The 25,820-nt window shown below is 50.9% G+C and overlaps 2 protein-coding genes across 6 annotated transcripts in view; one reads left to right on the plus strand and one right to left on the minus strand.

Moving 5' to 3' along the window:
- Nucleotides 1-5,367, plus strand: part of ZBTB17 (zinc finger and BTB domain containing 17) — a 35,784-nt gene extending 30,417 nt beyond the window's left edge. For 2 of the 5 annotated variants that reach the window (XM_011939896.1, XM_011939895.1), the window contains 13 exons: nucleotides 57-245; nucleotides 889-1,029; nucleotides 1,343-1,468; nucleotides 2,033-2,289; nucleotides 2,383-2,525; nucleotides 2,622-2,922; nucleotides 3,327-3,414; nucleotides 3,507-3,623; nucleotides 3,703-3,823; nucleotides 4,032-4,162; nucleotides 4,495-4,704; nucleotides 4,792-4,902; nucleotides 4,981-5,367. In XM_011939896.1, the coding sequence (XP_011795286.1) occupies nucleotides 57-245; nucleotides 889-1,029; nucleotides 1,343-1,468; nucleotides 2,033-2,289; nucleotides 2,383-2,525; nucleotides 2,622-2,922; nucleotides 3,327-3,414; nucleotides 3,507-3,623; nucleotides 3,703-3,823; nucleotides 4,032-4,162; nucleotides 4,495-4,704; nucleotides 4,792-4,902; nucleotides 4,981-5,264 (2,219 nt within the window). In that variant the 3' untranslated portion in view covers nucleotides 5,265-5,367. Of the gene's footprint in view, nucleotides 1-56; nucleotides 246-866; nucleotides 1,030-1,342; nucleotides 1,469-2,032; nucleotides 2,290-2,382; nucleotides 2,526-2,621; nucleotides 2,923-3,326; nucleotides 3,415-3,506; nucleotides 3,624-3,702; nucleotides 3,824-4,031; nucleotides 4,163-4,494; nucleotides 4,705-4,791; nucleotides 4,903-4,980 lie in introns of all 5 variants that reach the window. The other 3 variants (XM_011939897.1, XM_011939898.1, XM_011939899.1) reach the window with 2 other exon arrangements.
- A 1,384-nt stretch (nucleotides 5,368-6,751) lies between these two features.
- Nucleotides 6,752-25,820, minus strand: part of SPEN (spen family transcriptional repressor) — a 68,652-nt gene continuing 49,583 nt past the window's right edge. Inside the window, exons 8-13 of the mRNA XM_011939944.1 lie at nucleotides 24,751-24,857; nucleotides 11,130-19,284; nucleotides 9,709-10,218; nucleotides 9,348-9,542; nucleotides 8,348-8,506; nucleotides 6,752-7,910 (exon numbers count right to left, since the gene is read on the minus strand). Of these exons, the coding sequence (XP_011795334.1) occupies nucleotides 7,779-7,910; nucleotides 8,348-8,506; nucleotides 9,348-9,542; nucleotides 9,709-10,218; nucleotides 11,130-19,284; nucleotides 24,751-24,857 (9,258 nt within the window). The 3' untranslated portion in view covers nucleotides 6,752-7,778. The remainder of the gene's footprint in view (nucleotides 7,911-8,347; nucleotides 8,507-9,347; nucleotides 9,543-9,708; nucleotides 10,219-11,129; nucleotides 19,285-24,750; nucleotides 24,858-25,820) is intronic.

Raw genomic sequence — 25,820 nt, forward strand, 5'->3', positions numbered from 1 at the left:
GGCTGCCGGTGCCGGATCTTGAGGTGGGTCTCTGACAGCTGTCCTGTCCTCGGCAGGCCTGGGGCAGGTGCTGGAGTTTATGTACACGGCCAAGCTGAGCCTGAGCCCTGAGAACGTGGATGATGTGCTGGCCGTGGCCACCTTCCTCCAAATGCAGGACATCATCACGGCCTGCCATGCCCTCAAGTCACTTGCCGAGCCGGCTACCAGCCCTGGGGGAAATGCGGAGGCCTTGGCCACAGAAGGTGGGTTATTGGCAGCTGCTCCCAAGCAGATGGCCAGAGACCTTGGCTCTTGATGTGGGCTCTGCCTCTGACTTTCTGGGTCTCAGTTTCCTCATCTGGCCCTGACTCGGTTGTGGGTGCTGGCGAGAGTTTGCCTCAGGTCTGAGGGTGGCCTCTCTGCCTGCCTTTCCCCTGCAGAGCACCCGGGAGCCGTGCCTGGTTCAGTGCCTTTGCATATGGGCAGGGTTTGCTCCTAAACCCTCCTGTGGGTCTGTTCTCCTGAGCCCCTCCTTCCACTCCCCTTAGCTGCTAAGATAAAGACCTCAGATGCCCACTATGGGCCAGATGCCTTGCTGTAGACTTCCAGAGGCCGCATTCCTCCCTTTCCTAGTGCTGACCTCTGATCAGCTCCGTTAGTGCACACATGAGGTCTGCATATCCCACACAAGCAGGAACCATCACTGTTGTATTCCCACTGCCCAGCCATCAGCTGGCATGGAGTGGGTGCCCTGTGAATAATTTGGTGAATGAACAAATCAGCAAACCACTACTTAGAGGTACCCTAGGGAGGACGAGGAAGACCTAGCAAGTTCTGAGCCACCTCATACCTCCAAATGGCGGGCACTTGATGGGAAACGGCAGGTCTGCCCTGTACCATCTCCAGGAGGGGACAAGAGAGCTAAAGAGGAGAAGGCGGCCACCAGCACGCTGAGCAGGCTGGAGCAGGCAGGACGCAGCGCACCCACAGGCCCCAGCAGGGACCTCAAGGAGGAGCGTGGCGGTCAGGCCCAGAGCACAGCCAGCGGTGAGTCAGATGCCAAGGACCCAGCTGGCTGCCCTGTCACCTCCCAGCGGCCTGGGCACAGGGTAGTGAGGGCTGCCTTGGGGCAGGTGGCACGGGCACCTGCACCTCTTGAGCTTGTGTTACCCAGAATGACCTATTGTGTGTCCCAGGGGGTCTGTTTCAGACAGAGCAGACACAACAGCCTCAGCTAGGGGTGTGCTGGGGCCTCCCCTCCTGGGCCATATACAGCCACCACCAGCTGGCTGGTCCAGGAAAGGTATCCGACCCCTGGGGAGAGGGTAGCAATGCAGTCTCCGGTGCTTCCCCCACCCAGGTGCAGAGCAGACAGAGAAAGCCGATGCACCCCGGGAGCCGCCGCCTGTGGAGCTCAAGCCAGACCCCACTAGTGGCATGGCTGCCGCAGAAGCTGAGGCTGCTTTGTCGGAGAGCTCGGAGCAAGGTAGCCCCGCCCAGCCAGGACCAGGCCCTCCCTGGGGCATCCTCCCAGGGCCCTGCCTCCACTGCGCACTGGGGCCTCCCTCTCTCCTCCTGCCCCCAGCCAGTCCCACTTGGAGTCACCATGCACTTCAGCTTTGGGACACCTTGGTCTTCGCATGTTCTTGAGTCTGGAGGTCGTTCCTTGGCTGACCATGCTAGCCGTGTATCTGTGAGCGCAGGCACGTCCTTCAAAGGCCTGGAGCTTCTGCTGCTTCCCAGCTTTGAGCACCGTGCAGGGGTGCCTTCCCACCCACAGCAACCCTCCAGTGCCTGCTGGCTGACAGCACCCACCCCAGCTGGCTGAGCCCCCTACCTGCATCCGCCAGGCAGCAAACACCCAGTTCACAGGCCCCCCGGGGGCTTTCCTTGGCCAGTGCTGGGGCCATTTACTGTCCCTTCCACATGTTGCCGGTGCCCGTGACAGGCGCTCAGGCAGAGAGGGCTGCGTGTGGGGTCCAGACCCAGGCCTGGCTGCGAGGTCCCCGCGCCCTCTGAGGCGCCTCCGTGCTTGCCCTTCTCTCCGCAGAAATGGAGGTGGAGCCCGCCCGGAAAGGGGAAGAGGAGCAAGAGGAGCAAGAGGAGGAGGGCGCAGGGCCAGCTGAGGTCAAGGAGGAGGGTCCCCAGCTGGAGAACGGAGAGGCCCCTGAGGAGAACGAGAACGAGGAGTCAGCGGGCACAGACTCGGGGCAGGAGCTCGGCGCCGAGGCCCGGGGCCTGCGCTCAGGCACCTACGGTGATCGCACGGAGTCCAAGGCCTACGGCTCCGTCATCCACAAGTGCGAGGTGCGGGAGAGTGTGGCCAGGCCTCCCTGCCAGCCTCCCTCCGGCCTCCCACCGGCTGCCCCCTCACACCCCGCTTCCCTGCTGCACCCGCAGGACTGTGGGAAGGAGTTCACGCACACGGGGAACTTCAAGCGGCACATCCGCATCCACACGGGGGAGAAGCCCTTCTCGTGCCGTGAGTGCAGCAAGGCCTTTTCCGACCCGGCGGCCTGCAAGGCCCATGAGAAGACGCACAGGTACTGCCCCAGGCCGGCCTCCTGACCAGGCCCCTGCCAGGCCCGGTCTTTCACGCCCCAGCGAGCCCTGCCTCCTGTCGCCTTCTGGCCCTGCAGCCCTCTGAAGCCCTACGGCTGCGAGGAGTGCGGGAAGAGCTACCGCCTCATCAGCCTGCTCAACCTGCACAAGAAGCGGCACTCGGGCGAGGCGCGGTACCGCTGCGAGGACTGCGGCAAGCTCTTCACCACCTCGGGCAACCTCAAGCGCCACCAGCTGGTGCACAGCGGCGAGAAGCCCTACCAGTGCGACTACTGCGGCCGCTCCTTCTCCGACCCCACTTCCAAGATGCGCCACCTGGAGACCCACGACACGGACAAGGAGCACAAGTGCCCACACTGCGACAAGAAGTTCAACCAGGTGTGTGGACCCCTCCCGGAACCAGCGCCTGGGAGCCCCGGTGGTCGCAGCCGCATGCATGCCACGTGGTGGGGCGGTGGTGGGGAGCACAGTCCCGCCTCCAGGAGCTCATCAGCCTGTTCACCCAGGAAACAGGCCCAGCGAGAGCCACTCCCGCGGGGGAGCTCCCGGCTGCTCTGCGGAGGGCAGGTCGAGTCAGGGCGGGGTTTGGTTCTGAAAAAATGGGGTGGGGCGGCTTACCTCTCACCACTGGGACCTGGGACCTCTCCTAACCCAGGAGAGATGGAGCCCTCCACGGACCCTGGCAAGACTGAGAGTCGATTGCTCCTTTGTGGGAGGGGCAGGTGAGGGGGCCCGGGGCCGAGCTCTGTGGGGTGGCCCCCCTGACCCCTCCCTGGGCACAGGTAGGGAACCTGAAGGCCCACCTGAAGATCCACATCGCTGACGGGCCCCTCAAGTGCCGAGAGTGTGGGAAGCAGTTCACCACCTCAGGTAGGGCCAGGGCTGCCCTGGCTGCCCTCACACCCCTGCTCCTCGGCCACCGGTGGTGCCCCACGCCAGGTTCGCCCTCGGTCTCGCCACAGGGAACCTGAAGCGGCACCTTCGGATCCACAGCGGGGAGAAGCCCTACGTGTGTATCCACTGCCAGCGACAGTTTGCAGACCCCGGCGCTCTGCAGCGGCATGTCCGCATTCACACAGGTGGGTGGTGAGCAGCCATGCCCAGGGCTGGGAGGTCACGGGGAGGAGCGGGCACCAACACCTTCTGCCCGGTCCCCAGGTGAGAAGCCGTGCCAGTGTGTGATGTGCGGTAAGGCCTTCACCCAGGCCAGCTCTCTCATCGCCCACGTACGCCAGCACACCGGGGAGAAGCCCTACGTCTGTGAGCGCTGCGGCAAGAGGTCCTGCCCCCCTCTCCCCCACACCCATTGCCCAGGCACCCCACAGTGAGGGGGCTCAGAAGACAAACTGGGGGCTTGGCTGGGGACTTGCGCTAACTGCTGCCCACGCCCCAGGCTCTGGTCCCAGGGGTCCTTTTCAGTCTAGAGGGTGAGGCGGGAGGCCCAGGTTGGGGCAGTTCCATGCGAGTCCCTCCCTGTGGCCCCACAGATTTGTCCAGTCCAGCCAGCTGGCCAATCATATTCGCCACCACGACAACATCCGTCCACACAAGTGCAGCGTGTGCAGCAAGGCCTTCGTGAACGTGGGGGACCTGTCCAAGCACATCATCATCCACACGGGTGAGCTGTGGCCTCCGCCATGCCTGTTCCTTCCCAGCCCCTGCTGCCAGGTGGGGAGCAGGGGGAAGGAAGGGACCCCCAGACCCCAGTCTCGGGTGCTAGCTCTTGCTGCAGGTGGCCTTGAAGGCAGTTCCGTTCAAACGAGGACCCCATTTTCCTAGAGCTTCCAGAGGTACCAGTGTCACTAGAGGTACCTGTGCAGCTCTGGTGGCTGCCCCAGAGCACCTCCTGCTGTAAAAGACAGGCTTGCTGAGCAAATGAGTTATTGAGGGCCTCCCACCCCACCCCTGTGGCCCCTTCCCCAAACGCAAGAGAGAACCTTGCTCCCCCAGGAGAGAAGCCTTACCTGTGTGATAAGTGCGGGCGTGGCTTCAACCGGGTAGACAACCTGCGCTCCCACGTGAAGACGGTGCACCAGGGCAAGGCAGGCATCAAGATCCTGGAGCCCGAGGAGGGCAGTGAGGTCAGCGTGGTCACTGTGGATGACATGGTCACGCTGGCCACTGAGGCACTGGCAGCGACAGCCGTCACTCAGCTCACAGGTGCGGGCTGTGGGCAGCAGAGGGAAGTCACAGGCAGCTTGCTGCCAGGGTGGCGATGATGGGGCAGTGCCCGTGCCTTCACCTTAGGCCCTGCGACTCTGCCCGCAGTGGTGCCGGTGGGAGCTGCAGTGACAGCCGATGAGACGGAAGTCCTGAAGGCCGAGATCAGCAAAGCTGTGAAGCAAGTGCAGGAGGAAGGTGAGGGGGGCCACCCGGGTGTGAATGTGGGCAGAGCCCGGGGTTCTTCCCACTCTGACTGCTGTCCCACCTCCACAGACCCCAACACTCACATCCTCTATGCCTGTGACTCCTGTGGGGACAAGTTTCTGGATGCCAACAGCCTGGCTCAGCACGTGCGAATCCACACAGCCCAAGCACTGGTCATGTTCCAGACAGACGCGGACTTCTACCAGCAGTATGGGCCAGGTGGCACGTGGCCTGCCGGGCAGGTGCTGCAGGCTGGGGAGCTGGTCTTCCGCCCTCGGGATGGGGCTGAGGGCCAGCCCGCACTGGCAGAGACCTCCCCTACAGCTCCTGAATGTCCGCCGCCTGCCGAGTGAGCTGGCGGCCCTTCTCCTGACTGTTTATTTAAAAATGGATGGCGCCCTGGAACCGGGAAGGGTGGCCTCTTCCCTAGAGAGAATAAATTGGATTATTTTCTAATGCTGCCTGCAGGTCCCTGTGGGGTGGGTGGGGAGCTGGCAGCTAGAACTGATGCCACAGAAAGGCTGTACCACCCAGGGACCAGCCTTCCTGGGAAAGTCAGCCCATCCCTCTTGCTGAATGCAACTACAACCAGAGCCAGGCTGGCTGCTTTGCCCCAAGTTGAGGAGTGGGCAGTACACTCGGGCTGGAGAGACCTCGGCACCATGTGCCCCATGCCCTCATCCCATCTTGTTTGGAGGCTTCTCACCTGCTCATCTTTACAGCCTGGCCTCCCCTCGCCCCACAGCTATGACCCTGCTCCCCTTCTGCCCAGGTTGGGGAGAGGTTGGGAAGTTGGGGAAGGGACCAGTAGGGGTGGCCACCAACTGCTTACCAGGGCACAGGCAACCCAGAGCAAGCCTGGCTTACAGGCCACTGCTGCCAGGCTTGGCTCAGGGGTCCTTCCAGCCAGAGTGGCCAGGTAGGCCAAGGAGAGTGCCAGGCCCAGGCCACTGCCCTGGTTCTGATGGGCCTAGGGGAGCAGATGGATGCCACACTTGCTTCAGGGTTACCTGGCCTGAGGACTAAGGCCAAGCCAGTGCCATCATCTTTTGGGAAGGTTCAAAAGATGGCATCTCTGCCACCAGGCTGGGGGGCCCAGAGGGACAGGAAGGAGCAGCCAGGGGCTTTGATGGGGAGGTAGGGAGCTGGTGGAGCAGCTTTCTCACTCCTGTCAGCAAGGAGTCAGGAGGTACCATCTCGACTCCCTTCCTACAGTTGGCCCCGGCACCTGTGGTCCACCGTTCAGAGGGGGATACCATCTCCTCAACACCAGGACAGGCCCATTCGTAGGAGCCCATTGGTATTGCAAGTGAGACCACCAACTTTGTAGTCCCCATGTCCCTGCGCCAACTCCACAGCTTGTAGAGGATCCAGCTGCAGGGGAAGTCCGTCCACAACGCCCATCCTCCTGTCTAGAGGCAGATACAGGATCATATGAGTCCCAAGGGGCCCCAGCAGGCCAATGCCTCTGCAGGAGCCAGCCTGTTTCACACTGGGAGAAGGGAAGAGGGGGCAAGAGACAAGAAACCAAAGCTTGCTAAGATGTTTCTGAGATGGCATGGGGTGTGGTTATATTCTGTATCAAAATTGGAAGTGCCTTCCACATTACCTAAGAACCAGTTAGGACCTGTGAGAAATGGTTCAGTGTCCATGACAAAAATCTCCTTTGTACAAGATAAAATTATCCTTGGGGAGGAGTGACTAGGAGGCAGAAGGGAAATAGTTCCCATGTACAGACTTGGCATGGGGAGCAAAAGCGTGATAAGGGCTGACTGTTCCCATAAGCCAAGGACCCATGGTTCGTCCTCCCACCCAAGTGACAAATCACATTCACACTTGGTGTGTTTTATATTTTTTAATAAAGTTTGTAATCCAATGGACACACAAAACAAAACTGCGCTGAGAAAAACAGTTTCATAAATTAATAAGTGTTAGGAAGTTGGGGAAGAGGTCAAGGTAATAGGAAGAGGGGTTAGCCAGTCTTTTTGTACAGGTGCCATGTGACACTTCCACATCGCGGGAGCAGGACCCGTGCTGTACCGAAGCGCACTTATACAAATGAGTGGGCAATACAAAGTCTGAATATGAAAATAAGATTTCCTCTGAAAACACATTTTTGGCACAGATTAAAAAAAATGTATGTCGGGGGATTTGATTTTTTAAGTCAGTATTATATATATTTATATATATTATATATTTATATATACACACATCCCAAGTTCTGCATATCCCACCAAGAGAAAACCTTTCTGTTTGCTCTTCAACTGTAAACTGTACATCCCGGTGAATCAAAGACGGTGGCAGCAGGAGAATTAAGGTGATGCATCCGAATGAGCAAGGGAGATGGGGGTAGACAAAAAACCCAATGAAATGTTCCTTGACCCCAAGGTCTCAGCAGAAGTTTGAAGTTCTTCCTGCGTTAGGAGTCCACGATGTGTGTCTACACACACCGAGACATCCAGAGTGTCACAGCCTGTCTTCACTGGGCAAAAGTCCAAGTCACTAATTTAGTGCAAAGGCAGTTCTGTTTTCTTGTTTCTTAAAAACAAAAAAAAATTTTTTTCATTCCACTGCCCTGTTCCTTTTCTCCAAAAAGAGGAGAGAGAAACCCAGCCCCAGGGTGTCTGCGAGTCCATCGGTTGGTGATGTGTCCTTGGGCTAAAGCATCATGTAAACATACAAGGTAGCAGCACCACTCCCAGAGGAAGTCTGTCCGACTGAGCCGGGCGGCAGGACAGCGAGAGGCTGGCCGTCTGGCAGTGGAGTCTGTCCCCTTCGGCAGCTTCTTCCTCTGCTTGGCTGGGTTGTCCTTTGTTTTTACTGCAGAGCCCTGGGAAGATTCACTGAGGTGATAACCACTCAGTGGCTCACACGGAGGCAATGACAATCATGAGGTGGGGAGAGATGTTGGAGATGCTGGCAAGGAGGTCAGGGGCCAGGCGGGACAGGTGACTCTCAGAGAACTCACAAGGCGGGAAGATCTGCAGCACGTAGGCAGGCTGGAGACAGGATAGAGAGCAAAGTGGGACCCTCTTGACCCCCCACAACTCCATTTCTACTGGGGGGCCCTGAAGAGGCCCAGTGCTAACAGCCAGGCCAAGTCAGTCCCCAACCAGCAAATGTCCCAGGACTACGTCCACTGGAAGACCTAGCAGGTGTCAGAAAACTACATACAGGAACCCCCTGGGGCCCTCTTCCCTATCTTTAAACTCATGGAAAACCTGTGTTCTCAGCGGTTCCCTGGGTTCTCTTCAGGATGGGTGATGGCGCCCCGCCCTATGTGCTCTATTGACTTCTGTCCAAAATGCCCCTTTACCCACCTCTGGGAAGCTCTGTGGCCAGATCTAGTGGGTACCAGAAGAGTCAATCCACCTACCAACCCTGACCAGCCCCACCTGTGGGTGTATATGTGAAGGAAGGACACAGGACAACCGACCTGATTGGAGCCAGGATTGGGAACGTTGATGATCCCTGCCGCCTGCTTAGCCTGCAGGTAAGTGATGAAGGCAGCCTTGAGGGACTCGGTCTGGCTCACAACATCCTCTTGGTCGCGGCCACAGGGCAGAGCCAGCAGCAGACAGTAATCTGTCTCCACCTGAGGCAGAGGTCAGCCACCAGTGAGCATGGGCCTCTCAGTCAAACAGCAGCCCACATCCAACCCACGGTATCAGGTCCACAAAAACCCCCACCTCTGAGGTGACTTTAAAGTCTACCCTGATATTTGAATGAAAGGAAAAAAAAAAAAGCTTTTTCAACCTGAGAAAGCTGATTTAAAAAATAATAGTTTTTAAAAACTGTACGGAGGCTGAGGCAGGAGAATGGCGTAAACCCGGGAGGCGGAGCTTGCAGTGAGCTGAGATCCGGCCACTGCACTCCAGCCCCGGCAACAGAGCGAGACTCCGTCTCAAAAAAAAAAAAAAAAAAAAAAACTGTTAAGCCTTGTTTCTGAGTCTAGAGGTACTTTACAACCCCCACCCCAAGTAGAAGCATAGTGGACCCCTTCATTGCTCACTTCAGTAATACCGGCCAGGCACAGTGGCTCAGGCCTGTAATCCCAGCACTTTGGGAGGCCGAGGCAGCCAGATCACTTGAGGTCAGGAGTTCAAGACTGCCCTGGCCAACATGGTGAAATCCCATCTCTACTAAAAATACAAAAATTAGCTGAGCATGGCGGTGCCATGGTGGTGCATGCCTATAATCCCAGCTACTCAGGAGGCTGAGGCACAAGAATGGCTTCAACCCGGGAGGCAGAGGCTACAGTGAACAGAGATTGCGCCGCTGCACTCCAACTTGGGAGACAGAGTGAGACTCTGTTCCAACAACAACAATGAAGTTAACGCTTCCATGACAGATCAGGGAGATAGGCTGGCAGGGACTACCTACGTCTTCCCTCCCTGTAGGTGGGGCAGTTGCTCACCTGGGCCTGAGAGTCTTACCGTCATCCTTCGGGCAACCCCTTCCAGCTGCGATGCCTCCAGGCGCATCCTCTGGGCGATCCTTAGTGGGGGCCCTCCTTCAGAAAGGGGCAGGGACCGATGGGCCAGGACATTGTTGCCAGAGACGAAGTGGAGCTGCACAGCAGCTGTGTCATTCTTCAGGGCCAGCAGGCCCTGCCACACGATGGGGTACTTCTGCACACAGGGAAACAAACAGAAGTAAGCTCATGGCCGGAGGACTGAGCCACGCTGGACACAGCCAGAGGCTGTAGCTTGCGGGTCTGTTAACTAGGGCATCTTAGTACATTTGACATGGCATAAAATCTAGGGGCCAGGAAGGGCAGCCCCTGCTCATGCTTACCTTCAGAAGCTGAACCATATCCACGGGTCTCTGTGAAGTCAGGTGTGGAGAGGAATCTTGTTTAGGGGTTGGCTGGAATTCAGTGTGTGGCAGAACCAGTCCTGGTGGGGTGCTGGGGCCAGAGGTTGTTGGGACAAACAACGGCTGTTTTGGGGCAGTCTGAGCGGGAAGAGGGACTGGAAGATCAGGCTTCATGGAGACAGACACAGGGGAGGGGAAGGAAGTCGGGCCTGTTTCCACTTGTGCCCTCTGAACCTGGGTGTGAGGCTCAGGCGGCCTGTTTGCAGATCCAGCTGGGAGGCGAGGCTGCTCCACTCCCGTCTGAGTCCCCTTTGCCTCCTGGGACACTTGAGGCATCTTGCCGCTTGGTGGCTGGCCGGGCTGGCTGAGTTGGGAGGGCGGGCAGGGTGGTGCCGTCTGGGCAGGCTGTGTGGACTGCACAGGCTGGGCTGGTTGTGTGGACTGCACAGGCTGAGGGGGCTGCAGGGGCTCACCTTCAGGAGGAGGGCCCTGGGGTTGGGAAGGAAAGCAAAGGGACAGAGTTAGTCTGTTGTGCACAAGCCCCTGGGCCCAACAAATGACCCAAAGGGCCATAGCAAAAGGGTAAGATATGGCATCTCCCATTAAGTCAGGCCCACAGAAGGAGCCTGAATCAAAGGAGCTGCTCTCGGGGTTCCACGTAAGGAGAGATCCCTGATTACCTGCCTCCCACCAACGCCACCCAGCAAGAGCTCCCTCCCCATAGGCAGAGCTCCCCATGATGTAATCTAATTCTTTCATCTCAGGACTAAGAAAGCTCTTTAAACTCATGAAAAGATCAACATCTTTAGGAACTAGCTGACCAGTTCACTTGTACTCAACCACTATCTTTACCAAAAGGCGGATTTCTTTTTCTTTAAGTAGGGACAGGGTCTCACCATGTTGGCCAAGCTGGTCTTGAACTCCTGACTTCAAGTGATCTGCCAGCCTTGGCCTCCCAAAGTGTTGGGATTACAGGCGTGAGCCACTATGCCCGGCTGTTGTTGTTTTTTTTTTTTTTTTTGAGACTGTGTCTCACTCTGTCATTAGAGTGTAATGGCACGATCTTGGTTCAATGCAACCTCTGCCCCCAGGGCTCAAGCAATTTTCCCACCTCAGCCTCCCACATAGCTGAAACCACAGGTGTATGCCACCACACCTGGCTAAATTTTATATATATATATATATTTTCTTGTAGAGATGGGGTTTTGCCATGTTGCCCAGGCTGGTTTCGAACTCCTGGGCTTAAGCAGTCCTCCCGTCTGGGCCTCCCAGTGCTGGGATTACAGGCATAAGTCACAACACCTGGCCCCTGATTTCCTTAACACATCTTTGCTTAAAAGCCTGCTGAGCCCCACAAGCACATGCCCAGAAGACAGTGGGGAGATACCTGGCTAGCTCACCTGAGCAGCTGTCTTGGTCCGGGAAGGCAGGCCAACAGAGGAAGCAGCAGGAAACTGAGTGTGTGTGAGCTGGGCTGGGGGGTGGTAGGTGCGGATATCGCCGTACCGGTACTCTTGAAACAGCTCCCCGCTGGAGTGCACAATCTGCACCCCGTGGGTCACCACCACAGGAGGGGTCAGAGGCAGCCCCTGGAGTTGGTTACTGGGGGTAACTGTGAGGATACGGGCCTCACTGTGAGGGGCAGGGGCAGGGAGGGGGACAGGGACAGGGACGGGGGCAGGGGCAGGGGTGGCTTTGGCATCTGGTGTCTTGGCAGCTTCCTTCCCTGGCTGCTGAGGGGCCTTGCTGGCTGGTGGCACCTTCACGACCCCATCCGCAGCCCTGGGTTGCTCGCTGACTGCTGTCACATGTGGATGCACCATGATCCTCACATCCCGTGGCACGGTATACGGGTGCAGTCGGTACTCAGACTGCATGACTAGTACCTCTGACTGCACAGGGGCTGTGGCTCGAGCAACGGGAAGGTGATAATGCACTTCCTCCTCAGGAGGGTGCTGGGAGGCCAACGCAGGCACGCCAGCTGGGGCTGGCTGCGGGGTGCTGGCACGCTGTGGGGCCCTGACCTCTATTTGCTGGGGCTGCAGCGGAGCCCGAGGAGAGTGAAGCGCTTCTGGCCGGATGCTGTAGGTGATACTGGGCAGCGTGGGAGTGTTCATTCTCACCTCGCCCTGCGAGAGGTGGCTCAGGGACACAGTCTGGGTGATGCTGTGGGGTGGCATGATGACAGACTGCTCTGGGTGGATGCTGGAGATGAACTGGGGCACTGGAATGCCTGCAGCCAGCATGACTGTGGCATTGGTGGAGAGCGCCGTGGATGCAGTACTGCTAGGGTGGCTTGCCCTTGGGAAGGAGGACGGCCCAGGTCCACTCGGTCGAGGAGAATGGGCATCTAGCTTTGCGGCTGCCAAATGGGAGACAGTTCGATCTGCTGGGATGCTGGGCCCCGAGGGGACATGGTTTACTTCTGTAGGCAGTTTGCTGGGCAGAGCAGGAGGGTGGTGAGGCGTGAGCGTGGACCCCAGGTTGGCCGGCTGAAGGACCTTGGTCTCAATTTTAAGGGTGACGGGGTCAGCAAGCTTTTTGTTTGTGGTGACAATGCTTGGGGTGAGGACCAGCTGGTTGTGAACCAGCACAGGGGGCGTGTTGATTCCCTGGGTGAGAACCTTCACCGTGCCTCCCTGGGTGACAGGCGTGGACACCGAGAGGTGAATGGGCTCGGGCTTCTCCAAGGATGGCCTATCGGCCTTCACAGACGAAATCACAGGAGAGGCGTTATATGTCTGGGCGGTCAGTACCAACGTGGAATGGGTGGCCACGTTTGCATAGCCTGCAGGAGCTTGAGGGCCTTTGGATGGAGGCTGCGATGCTGTGACAGAATCGGGTTTGACCTGCGACTTGGACACCGACTGCTGAAATTCAATGTCCATTGCACTGGCCGGGGGGATCTGGCTGATCTTGGCGCTGATCCGCTGTGGGCCTTCAGTCTTCTGCCCTGAGTAACTCAGGAGCACAACCCCTTCGGAAGTGTTCACACGCAGTCCCGCCCCTGAGCCTGCATCTGCTGGACGATCGTCGATCACAGGCATGGACCCTGGGTGGAACCGACTGTTTTCATTAGCACTCGCTCTCTGTTTGCACTTTGCTGATGGTGCAATCACTGCCCCTGCCATTGTCACCGTGCCTGTGGTGGCCGTCACGCCACCAGATGCAGCAGTAACCGCACCCGCTGTGACGGTCACTGCACTTGCTGTGGCATTCACTGCACTCGCAGCAGCATTAACCGTGCCTGGGGCAGCATTCACTGTACCCACCGTGGCGTTCACTGGAGTGGTGAGAACATTCACTGGCCCCGTAAGAACATTCACAGGCCCCTTCAGGACGTTCACGGGTCCAGCAGGGGTGCTCACCAAACTTTTCAGTGTGGTCACTGAGCCCTTCACGGGACCTTTCAGGGCATTCACTGGGACCAGGGAGACGTTCACCAGGCCAGTGAGCGCACTCACCAGGCCAGTGAGGGTTTGAGGAGCTGGTTTTGCCAAGGTTATCTTCTGTGAATTTTCCAAGTCAATGCTGACAGGCATTCGGCTAATAACAGAGGTAATTTTGGGAGCAATGACTGGAGCCACCTTTTCCTTGTCAGCAGCTACCGGCACCTCCGAGGCTTGTGTCTCAGAGTTGTTTGTCACTGGAGCTGTTGTTTTTTCTTCTAAAGGCTTTTTAGATTCAACTGGAGGGGGCGGGGCCTCATGTAGGCAAGGGGCAGCACTGACAGGCTCTGCAATGGCCGTGGTGACACTCGTGGAAGTGACACCTGTTGCAGACACATACTTGGGGTCCATGAGAATCTTCCTCAGGGTGCTGGAGCTGGTGTCGACGTCAGAGGCCTTTGTGTCTGGGGGAAGAGCTGGAGATGGAGTGGACTGACCCCGTGACTCCTCCTGCCTTGTGATCCACTCTGTCACCTTAGCAGGGGGGCTCTGATGTGGGATCCCCCCAGAGGAGATAGGGGGTGAAAGCTTTGCTGCAGTTACAGAAGGCAGTGTGGGTATGGGGATGCTTGGATCGCTGGGTGGGGTCACCGGGTCACTCTCAATGATGGAATGCACCCTGAACCTGGCTTGAGGTTCCTCATCCACCGGCACTGGCTGGGGGGGCTGGGGAAGGTCTGGGGGCACAGATGCTTTGGTTGGAGTCCTTTCCTCAACACTGATTTCTTGGGACGAATTCTCTGTGGAGGGAGTCTTGCTTGGGTCAGAAGTACATGACTGAGGAGGAGTGGAATGGGGTTTCTCACTCTGCTTTTCTTCCTGTGGGGCTTCGGGGTGCTGTAGTGTTGTCCCCTCATTTGCAGCAGGACTCTCGCCTTGAGCTTGGTCGGATTCAGGGACATGGCTCTCTACAGGTGCCACCACTTTCTTGTTTGTGTTCCGTTTGCGGCGTGATCGGGTTGTCTTCTGGCGCCCTTTGTCTTTCCGAACAAGAGCAACTTCCACTTCTTTAGACCCTTTGGCTTCTGGCGCTGAGTGTGAGGTCTCACTGCTATTTTCTCTGGTTTCCTTGGTATCTGTTGGGCCTGCTGAGGGGTCAGGAGCATTGACTGGCGGCCTCGAAGATTCTGTAGCAGCCTCAGTTTCCAGGATGCCAGATACAGCCTCATCCGTCTCCATTCCTTCCTCAGAAGGCTGCAGCGCCTGTGCACCTGCGTGGGGCTGCAGATCTGTCTGGGATTCTCCAGAAAAAGGTGGAGGTGCTGGGAAGTTTTCTGGCTCCCCAGAAATGTCATTGATGATGGAGCCGATGGCCGCAGCCAGCTCTGTTTCACTTGCTTGGTGTGCAGGCTTGTCCCTGTCCTCTGGGGCAAGGCCCTCTGGTGCATCTGCCTTATAGGCAGCAGAGGCCTCGGCAAGCTTTGCGATGTGTTCCACGGCCTGCTCCAACTCCATCTGCTTGGCTAACTGGGTGGCTTCTGGGGACGGCCCAGAGGCAGACGTGTCTTCTTTCTCTGATTCCTTGTCTGGATCAACTGGATCACTTTTCAATTGGGATGATAAACCATCCTCCTTTTGGGGACTCTCACTTTTCTCAGGGGAGACTGCCACCACCCCAGGTTCCCTCTCCCCTGCCTGTGCCGCAGCCCCCCTGGGACTGACAGCAGCATCCACATTTTTCAGACTTGCAGATTTGTCCACTGCTAACCTGGAGTTTCGAGATCTTCCTCTCTTTGATTTGGAGTTTTTTTCAGGGGCTGGTTTTTTCTCTACAACTTCAACAGGGGTGGCTTCAGGGGGATTTTTGTCTGTGCCAGCATCTTTTCTGTCACTTTTCTGTTCGCTCCCTGCCTCCTCCTCAGCAGGCTTGGGTTCTGTGGGGCTCTCTTTCACACTTACTTGGGGGCCCACCTCAGTGGTGACCTCAGGACGTGCAGCATCCACCTTCGGTTCATTTCTTCCCTTTTTCCCTTGGGGGCCACCACCGGCTGCAGTTTTCTGGGACCGTGGAGACCGCCATCCCTCAGGTGGCTTGAGTGTTTCTGCAGGTTCCTTGGCCTCGTTCTCCTCCTCTTCATCGGCTCGCCGGCGTGTCTTTGGAGGCCTTCCCCTCCGAGGGGTGGTGGGAACCGCCGCGGCCTCCTGAAGCTCTCGCTCCAATCTCTTTCTGGTCACTCTTGGTTGCTCAATGGGCTCTTTGACAGGAGAGCGGTTTTCATGATCACCCATGGTTGCATAGACGCTCCTTACATTACGGCGCCTTGTTCGACTAAGAGGCAAACTTGGTTCGGGATGTTCAAGGTCTGCAGCAGAGTTTTTAGAAGCAGTCCTTGTAATCTTCTCTGCCTCCATCTTCAATTCCAAAAGCTTCTGTGCTTCTCCCCGAGGAGAATTGGACCGCTTGAGTTTTTCCCGGTCTATCCTCTCACTCTTCCTTGTGACGGGCTTCTCCACAATACTCACTGCAGTTGCCTGAACAGGGGTCTTTGAACGCTTGCTTTTGTTTGGCTTTTTATCTTTTGCAGCAACTGGAGGATCAACCTCTAAATCTTCAGAAGCTGGGGGCTGAGCCTCAGGAACAGCTTCAGTTTTCTGGTTTGCGTCAGACTCAGCATCTGCAGTGGTGTCTGACTTTTCGACCTTTGGCTCACTGGCTTCCTCAGAATTCTGAGCTGGTTTTGAAAGTGGCTGGGTACTGTCAGGCTCTGGATCTACATTGCTCTCTGCCTGGGAAAACGAGGCCCCGGGAGTTGGAGGCTTGGCATCCAGATAAGGCAGCTGGTCACCTGATGAACCTTCCTCAACACCCGCAGGAATCACGGCAGCTTCTTTATTGGAGTCTGCTCCTGGGGACAGGTCCACTTGTTCCGGCTGTTCCACAGGGGCAGGAGCAGGTTCAGACACAGGCTTTGCTTCTTCTGAGATGGTGGCTGGCTCCACAGTCTTATCTTCTGTTACCAAAGGCGCCTCTACCATTTTGTCACCAGCGGTCTTCTCTACTGCTGATGGGGCTGACTCTAGAGTTGCGACTGTGACACTTGGAGGCCCAACGGAAGGTGGAGTTTTTAGTTCTGCATCTTTATTCTCAGGAGCAGATTCTGGGGTCTTGGGATGATTCTCTATATCTTCCTGTTTCTCAGCTTCTTTGGGTTTCTGGTCTTTTTCTTTTTCTTTCTGTTGCATTCGTGTGAGCTCCATAAATCTGCTATGGAACAGAACTACTGGTTCTTGAATGGAATCAGTTGTGCTGCTTGCTCCCTCAGATGTCTGCTTACCATAGATCCTACCAGAAATGAAATCAGAGTCTTCCTCTTTTCTCTCTAGATGCTGCAATCGCTTAGAATCTTGTTCAAAGATTGAGCTGTGTAAAAAACGAGAGGCAAACAATTCCTGCCTCTCTTGCTCTTCTTCTTTATGGTCCTCTTTCTTATCATCCATTTTCCCTTCTGAATCAGTCCTAATTTTCTTCTTTTTCATGTACCAGGATGGAATAGGTCTTGGAGCAGAGTCAACCTTTTCTTTATCTTTGTTGTTTCGAAAATTTGCAAATCGGGAGTCCCAATCAAGAAAAGACCAATTTTCTTCACGAGATGAAGAGAGGGATTTAGCTCTTTCAAGCAAAGCTTTAGTGTCTGGTGTGATTGTCTTATCCAATGCAAAAGAGTAAAATTTGTTCCTTTCTAAAGAACTAGAGAGTCTTTCATCTCGCTCACGTAGCTTGTCTTCTCTGTCCCTCAATAAAAAAGACAATCGAGAACTTTCATATAATGCAGAGGCTCTGGGTGAGTGGGATTTGTGTTCACCATCTTCATCAGAATCAGAAGGCACCTCACCAGGTTCCAGATCTCGTACAGACCTTTTTCGAAGGCTATCTCTCTTAATTATGCTGTTTGGGAAACTCACATCAAATCTGCTGGCATCTTGTTTCATTTGAGAGTCCCAACGATTTAGTTCATCTTCAGAATTCAAGACAGATAGTTTTATTTTGGCCATATCTGCCATCTGTTCTCTCCTGCTAGAATCATAAGGATTAAATTTTAAAGACTCTTCCCTGACTGTTATGTTAGAATAGGGGAGGACTTTTTCATCTACCTTAGGAGACCCCTTTACTGACATTAGCCTAGGGGAGCCTATGGGATCTTCGTCTTCATGGAAGGAACCATGTCGGACACTGGGAGAACAACCAGTCCTTTCAGAATCTTCGCTGATTTGGCGTGAACTTCTGTAATTCCGTTCTCTCTTGGTGCAGATATCAAAATCAACATGATCCATCCTTTTCTTTTTGCTGGGAGGAGAGTCATCGGTGACATCTTGAGGGGGTTTGCCTACCTCGTGAACGAGGCTACGTCTTTCATATTCATCTACATCTTTTTTAGGACTGCCAAACTTCTCAGACTTGGCTATTTCCATTTCCATCTGCTGTTTCCTACGACTCTGCTCCATTTGTTTTCGGTAACTCTGCGTGTGATCAATGTCAATGCCAATTTTTTCTTCAGTATTTACTGAATGTGATTTCTCTTGGCCTGATTTACGTTCAGGTGTTTCATCACGAAGACTGCAGTAGTTTTTCCTAATGTCTTCTCTCTCTGGTCCTTGATCATTTAATACCTGCAGCTGTTTGAGCTGTGGTTTTGAGGGAATGGGTTTTTTTGATTGGATTTCTTGATTTTCCACAGATTCACCTGCTGGTTCTCCCAGTCTTGCTTGTAGGTCTGAGGTGGGCCTTGAGCCAGACCCAACAGAAACACTGGCAAGCTCCTGACAGTCTTTGGGGCTGGCAACAGTATTCAGTCTGTCCAGTTTGATTTTTTTAGATTCTCTTTTAAGAATTTCTTTCCTAACAGGCTTTCTTTCGGCCTCTCCTTCCCTCAGCAGAATGACCTCTCTAGAGGATACGTCAGGCTTTTTTGAAAGCATGCGAGCATCCTCCATCTCTGGACTGCTTTTCTTGACCTCTGGTTTTTGCTTTTCTGCTTTTAAATTGGAATCTGCAAAGCGCCTTTTCCTTGCTTCCAGCTTCTCCAGATCCACAGCACTTACCCCGTCTGCAGCCTGCTCAGGCTTGAGGTGCTTCCTGGCTTTAAGCCTGCCCTCCTTCTCCACCACTTCAACATGGCTTGAAAGCCCCTTTTCCTTTGGTACTTTCATTCTAACAGATTCCAGTTTAGACAAGTCAGACTTTGCAGGCTCCGTCTGAGAGACCTGAAGTTTCTGGTCCAGGGCAGAAGATTTGATAGTGTCATTATCAAGCTTGGCTTTCAACTTTTCCACAGGAGTGTGGTCAATGACCTTTCCCTCTTTCTCTTTCACTCGAGTCAAAACCACGCAAGGCATGAGTTCTAGGCGGTTTTTTGCTATTCCTTCTTTGTCAGCTTTCTCTCTGCTCAGTTTATTAGAACTCCTTGGCTTTTCAGGGCTTTGTTCTCGCTCATTTTCTTGGTCGGTTTCTGAAGACTGAGAACTAGGGGAGTGAACCTTTCCTTTGCGTTTTTGCTTGTCAGTTTTGTCCTTTTCCACTTTTTCCTTCCGTATTAAGCGTCTCTCTCTCTCCACTCTCTCAGGATCAAAAGTTCGTTCTTTATCTGTCTTTTCATTTTTTGTATAGCGCTCCAAACGAGATTTGTCAAGTTTCTCATATCTTGGAGGGGAAAGTGAGCTACAGCTTCCACTCCGGTCTGAGGATCGGCTGTAAAGCCTCCTCTCAGAATCACTCGGCAACCTCTCTGCCTGAGAGGGAGACGCTCCAGGACTCTGTGGACGTCGCAAGTGAACTGGACTTTGACTTCGTTCAATTGGCCTCCTCTCATGGTCTCTGTCCCGGTCGGACTCAAATCTTTCACGTTCTCTTTCTCGTTCCCTTTGCCTGTAACTATATTCCCTAATATCTTGTTCATAAGGATCATTCCTGTAATCCCTGTATTCCCGAGGATCATCGTAGTATCGTGATTCATAGTAGTCTCCTTGGTAAGTTTCCCATTCTGAATAAAACTCTCTCCCTCGAGCTGGATAGTCCCGCCTGGAATCCTCAGGATAAGTGCCTGGAGTTCGAACACTCTCATAATATGTACGATCTTGGTTATAGTCGTAGGATGCCCTTCGTTCCTCTCTGCCAAAAAATAACAAAGATATTAGTTCTTTTGTTTCCTCATCACTTATGCATGAAATCATACACATGAAATCAGAAATTCCTGCTTCTAAAAAATCTTTGACATTATTTAATCATTTGTGAAACGATTAGTTTGTAGTGGTTATCCACTATAGCTTCAAGTAGCTACTAGGCACTTGAAATCTAGCTAAATTGAGATGTGTAAAATACACAATCAATTTTGTAGACATAGTTTATAGAAAAACAACAACAATTTAGACCAATATATGTTGAAACAGTATTTTAGCTATATTAAAGAAAATTAATTTCACTGTCTTTTTAATGTGGCTACTAGAAAATTTAAAATTACATATACAGAACTTATATAACTTACATTATGCTTCTATTGGACAGTGGTGATTCAACCCTTTTTTAATGTTTCTGGTAACTCCGGCGTTGTGACAAAACAGACACTAGTTACTGGACAATATCCCCACACTCCTAAGTCTCCCACAAAATTACTATATAGAATAATAAAAAGATATTCTTACCACAACTTGGGAAATAAATCCACTGTTTAGAAAAACAGATAAAAATTTTAACTAAAATCTTACCATCTATGTGACCTGTATGATACTGGTAACACTTCTATCTAATTCACAATTTTTAAAAAATACACTGGAACCTGGTTAAACTCTCTGAACTCAGTCTCCTCACTCATAAAATGATGGTAGATTTTCCTCATAAAGCTCTTAAAAAGATTAAGATAATATCTGTAAAAACTTTCCTAGCATAATCCTAGGCAGGCACTTGGCCTCAGTAAATGTTGTCACTTTCCCCCAGGCTGCCAACTAACAAACCAGGGATGACTGCAAGCACCGTGAGAGAACTCCTCCAGTTTTAAGAAACTCACTACAGGTTTTCTCCCACAGGGACCTGTCTGGTGCATTCAAAATAGGATTAAATTTACACACAAGAACATATATTATATGAAATTAAATACACCTGTAACAGAGGCCAATTACTTCCTTCACTCGTTCATTCTCAGCAATGTTTGTTCTCTCACGTAGATACACCTGGCTCATTCTAAACAATATTACCATTAGCAGTTCACTGAAAGAACACTAGAACTTAATCCCCATAAAGTTACAGGCTTTGTCTTCTTGGCCAAAATTTCTCTAGCTCTTACAACAGCACTTGGCTCAAAGAACTCAACTGACTATTTGTTGAAAGAATGAACTTTAGAAAAATATATCAAAGCTGCTACTAAATAATGTTCCAACTCCTTTAAACAGCAAACGAAGCATCTAGACAGAACATTCCAACACCGGAAACATCGATAACACATTATTTTATATATATCTATATCTATATATGTGTGTGTGTGTGTGTGTATTTTTTTTGAGACAGAGTCTCACTCTTTCGCTCAGGCTGGAGTGCAGTGGCACAATCTCAGCTCACTGCAACTTCCACCTCTGGGGTGTAAGGGATTCTCCTGCCTCACCACCACCCCACCCTACCCCACCACTATGAGTAGCTGGGAATACAGGCATGCGCCACCACGCTTGGCTAATTTTTTTGTATTTTTGGTAGAGACAGGTTCACTGTGTTGGCCAGGCTGATCTCAAACTTCTGACCTCTGGTGATCTGCCCGCCTCAGTCTCCCAAAGTTCTAGGATTACAGACATGAGCCACCATGCCTGGCCTATTGTATGTACTTATATTGAACTTTCTCCGTTCAAAGAAAATACTTTACTGTGTATCTATGACATTTGGTTAAACTGGATTCAAGATGATCCTTCCATAGCTCCATGAGAATCAGATTCCTTGTCTAAATACTGACCAGCCAGCTCATAAATAACTGTTACTGGGCATGGAATCAGGCTAATTTAACTCATTACCACCATAAATACACACTTTGGGGTTATATTTTCCACATGAAGGTAAACACATTATATACCTTCTAATATTATAAAGTGAGTAAGACACCTAGAATGGTCGTTTACTGCCCATATTAATGGTAGGCTTCAGTCATATTTTAAAAACACAGTATCAAGATATCTTTTTAATTAAGCAAACTAAAACTACTTCTAAAAATATGGGCTGGGCATGGTAGCTTAAGCTTGTAATCCCAGCACTTTGGGAAGCCTGCTTGAGGCCAGGAGTTCAAGACTGACAGGATCAACACAGCGAGACCCCATCTCTACAAAAAAAAATAATAATAATAATTAATAAAAATTTAAAAAGTAGTAACATGAAAAAAAGTTTTGGAAAGCAGAAATATATGTATAAACATTCATGCTGGAGCACTATTCAGCTTAACAAATACTTATTTTGCTGGGCCCCATGACAACAAAAGAAATAAGCAGTCCTGCCCTCAAAGAATTCAACAGTTTAAGCAGGGACAACACAACTGGCACTTGGACCATGTACGGGGACACTGAGGAACTCCAAAAAGTCAGGTTCAGAGAGAACTCTGTTCACAAAACCAAACAGTATCCAAAGTACCATAAGTAGATGTCATCTGAATCACAATGTGACCCTGTAAATTCATCTCAAGAACCACTATGGTAAAGGGTAAGCTCAATACACTAGCAGGTAGGAACCCTAGGTTTATCCCCAGCCTAGGCCCTTAGTGGCCTGTGACCTTATTATTAGCAAAAGTTCTTTCCATAAAAAGGGTTACCTGACAGAGTATGTGAGGGATCAAATGAAGTACTACTCGGAAAATGGGAAAGCCCTGTGCAAATACAGCTGTTATTTGCATTCCTGAGCTGAATTATCATTAGCGTTAAAGCATTTTTTTCATTCATGCATCAACTATTTAGTGAGATAACTTCCATTCTATAGAAAAGGCAAAGATCCTCAAGGTCTACGCAAGAAATGCATTCATTCCATAAGCACTGCCAACTGAAACCACACGGGACAAACCTGGGTCACAGTGAAGTCCTACACCCTCCTGCTTCCTCATGAGGAGATAACCGCCATTTGAGAGGGATAAATAACCATGAGAAAAAACACAGAACAAACCCAAAGCCAGTTAGTTCATCACTTATAAAAAAAAAAAAAACAATGAGTTTTGGCTGAGCGCAGTGGCTCACGTCTGTAATTCCAGCACTTTGGGAGGCTGAGGCGGGCAGATCACCTGAGATTGGGAGTTTGAGACCAGCCTGACCAACATGAAGAAACCCCGTCTCTACTAAAAATGCAAAATTAGCCAGGTGTGGTGGCGCATGCCTGTAATTCCAGCTACTCGGGAGCCCGAGGCAGGAGAATCACTTGCACCCGGGAGGCGGAGGTTGTGGTGGGCCGAGATTGCACCACTGCACTCCAGCCTGGGCAACAAGAGCAAAACTCCATCTCAAAAAAAAAAAATAGGTTTTAAGTAGTAATATACAAAAAGTAACATCCACATTACATTATTCAACCCTTACAAAACTGCTGTTCTAAAATATTTAATGTACACAGAGGATTTTAATGGATTTTCTATGTTTTTAAGTGCAAGTAGGCCTCTGGGACGCTTTCTACTCACATATAGATAATTTCTTGTAAGCATTTACTGTATTAACAATTACTTCAAACTGCTACTTGGGAAGCCAGGATGGAGAAGATTTTCCTCTCCTAACATAAGACACACACATTCTCTTGCATGTGGCCACACAATTTTATACTCACTCTCGCTCTCTCTTACACTCACACAACTGAGAAAACAGCCTATTCAAGCCTGACTTTCTAGCTAAAGGAGTGTTGATCTTTGAAGCTTTGTAATTTGGATTCTGATCTGGTAAGAAACCATCAAAACCTGACAAGTTTGAGCTTTTGAGAATTTGGCCGTAGGGAGCATTTTTCATTTAAAAAGCACCAAGTAAGCCGGGTACGGTGGCTCACACCTGTAATCCCAGCACTTTGGGAGGCCAAGGCAGGTGGATCACGAGGTCAGGAGTTCAAGACCAGCCTGACCAATATGGTGAAACCCCATCTCTACTAAAAATACAAAAATTAGCCATGTATGGTGGCATGCGCCTGTAGTCCCAGCTACTCAGGAGGCTGAGGCAGGAGAATTGCTTGAACCTGGAAGGCAGAGGTTGCAGTGAGCCAAGACAGCACCACTGCACTCTAGCCTGGGCAACAGAGCAAGACTCCATCGCAAAAAAAAAAAAAAGCACCAAATATTCAATGACTGTTGTACAATATTCCACTAAGAAATGAATTAATATGTATTAATACTTGCTATCACTTAAACAAAAATGAAATGGCAAGAAGAGACAGTAGAAAGGGAATGCATTCAACAGGGCTTCTGGCAGCGCAACCCTGACTTGGCTCATCTTGTCATGGAGCCCTTTTCATACTTTGAACTCAAGTGTCTAAAGGCGTTTTTCACACAAACTTTTTGTCTAACACGTATGTACAGGGGTGGAGACCTAGTGGGAACATTCCAGAAAACTTAATCAGAGGCGTATCTGGAAAAACAGCTTGATCATATGGACCAAATTTCCATTTTCAAAAGTAATCAGCTATTGAAGAATCTGGTGACATTATCTTAAGATGTTTTACTATATTTCAGTCTGTTCAGCAGAAAAAGGTATTAAATACTACATAACCATAACTGAAAGTATTAACAAGGGGAAATCAGGTTTGCTCTGCACATTGCCAAAGTTGCTAGTTTACATGTGGTTTGGCTTATTGATTGACTTTGAATATTTAAGAGATTCAACTTTAAAACAAAGCTCTTGATACTCTTTTGGAAGTTTTTATTTTTTTTAGTTAAATGTATGAGCACATGTGTGGTGACAACCTGGATGTTGTCATTACTAAATATGTAGCCATTTAACAGTTTATAATGCACTCTAACATATATTAATACATTTACTTTAAGAAGTAACTATAAGCAAGATGATTTGTATTTATGATTAACGGCACATAAAGCAGACCAGGTGTGGTGGCTCACACCTGTAATCCCAGCACTTTGGGAGGCCAAAACAGGCAGATCACTTGAGCCCAGGAGTTTAAGACCAGCCTGGACAACATGGAGAAACCCCGTCTCTACAAAAATTACTCCAGCGTGGTGGCAAGTGTCTGTAGTCCCAGCTACTCAAGAAGATGACGTGGGAGGATCACTTGAGCCTATGAGGCAGAGATTGCAATAAGCCATGATCATGTCACTGCACTCCAGTCTGGGTGACAGAGTGAGACCCTGTCTCAAAAAAAAAAAAAAAAAAAAAAAGTACATTATCACCTGGCAAAACAGTAACTCAAGCTCTAGGAGCATTCAGTGAGAAATCCAGACAGGTTGCTCCAAACCCATAGGAATCACCTGAAAACTGAATTCACAAAAATAAACCTGTGTTTCCATATGAAGTGATAAAAGAGAAGCATTCTCTATTCTAGAATATAAAAGTAGGGGTAAAGAGTGAAAAATAAAATTTAATGCCATCTTAAGTTTCTGTATTAAAACTCAAGCTACACTGATAAGTTTAAAATACATACCTTCTTTCGGCTAACATTTCATAAAAGTCTCTGATGTCTTGACCAGATTTCTCCATGCAGTGATAAAAAGCCAGCTGACTTTCCCGATTTGCAAAGTCCACCTTTAAAAAAAAAAAAAAAAGAGGTGTTTGATGCAAGTTTTGAATTTTAATGATGGAAAAATATTACCAAATTTGAAAATTCTTCACAACATAGCCCTTCTGAGAAAATGTCAGGAAACAGCAATGTATCTCAGGTAAAACTGTCCTCATCACTGAAACTATATTTTATTAACCTGAAATCTCTCAAATTCTGTATAAATCGTGATAAAGGAATGAAATTTATAAAATTTCAAATGCAATCGTGGAGTGAAAAAAGCAAAATGGAAAACTGAAACGGCAATTCAGTAATCAGATCAACTAAATCCAGCAATCTCTGTTGCCAAAACTACAGTTAGAACATAAAACAAAATATGGATGAACATTTTAAACTTTACTCACAGCTGGGCCTCAAAGTTATTCAAGAATATGATGTTCATCAGCTATCAATTATCTTATCATCTTATTTTTAAAAAACTTCTTTCAACCTAACTATCATAGTTATTAAGTGCATAAATTCCTTCAAACTACCATGAATACAAGTTTTTAAATACATAAACTGGACATAAAATTAAGCTTTCAGTGGCTACCCACTCTTCAGGGGAGTAGGAAAGGAAAGAAAGACGTATCATTCAGGATGCTGGACTGATACTATGAGGCCCTGGGTGTCAGACACCCATGGGTGACTGTGGTTGAGCCTGCGTTGAGAGTGTCTGTGTGAGCATCAGCACCCAGACACTGGGAGGCGCACTTCTTTGAGTAAGAGGATTTTTAGGGAAGGATCTGTGGCTAATGGTTTAAAGATGCTGTGCCCACAAGTAGCTGAGCATAAAATTGTAATATTCCCCTTAAACACTAATGATACAGCATACATGTCCTGTAAACCACTCCCCTGACTGGCAGGCTGGCAGTCTACAAAATGCTAGTTATTAACGGCGTGAGATTTTTTTTTTTTTTGGGAGATGGAGTCTCACTCTGTCACCCAGGCTGGAG

Source organism: Colobus angolensis, unplaced genomic scaffold, assembly GCF_000951035.1.
Source record: "Colobus angolensis palliatus isolate OR3802 unplaced genomic scaffold, Cang.pa_1.0 Scaffold185, whole genome shotgun sequence".
Taxonomy (NCBI): domain Eukaryota; kingdom Metazoa; phylum Chordata; class Mammalia; order Primates; family Cercopithecidae; genus Colobus; species Colobus angolensis.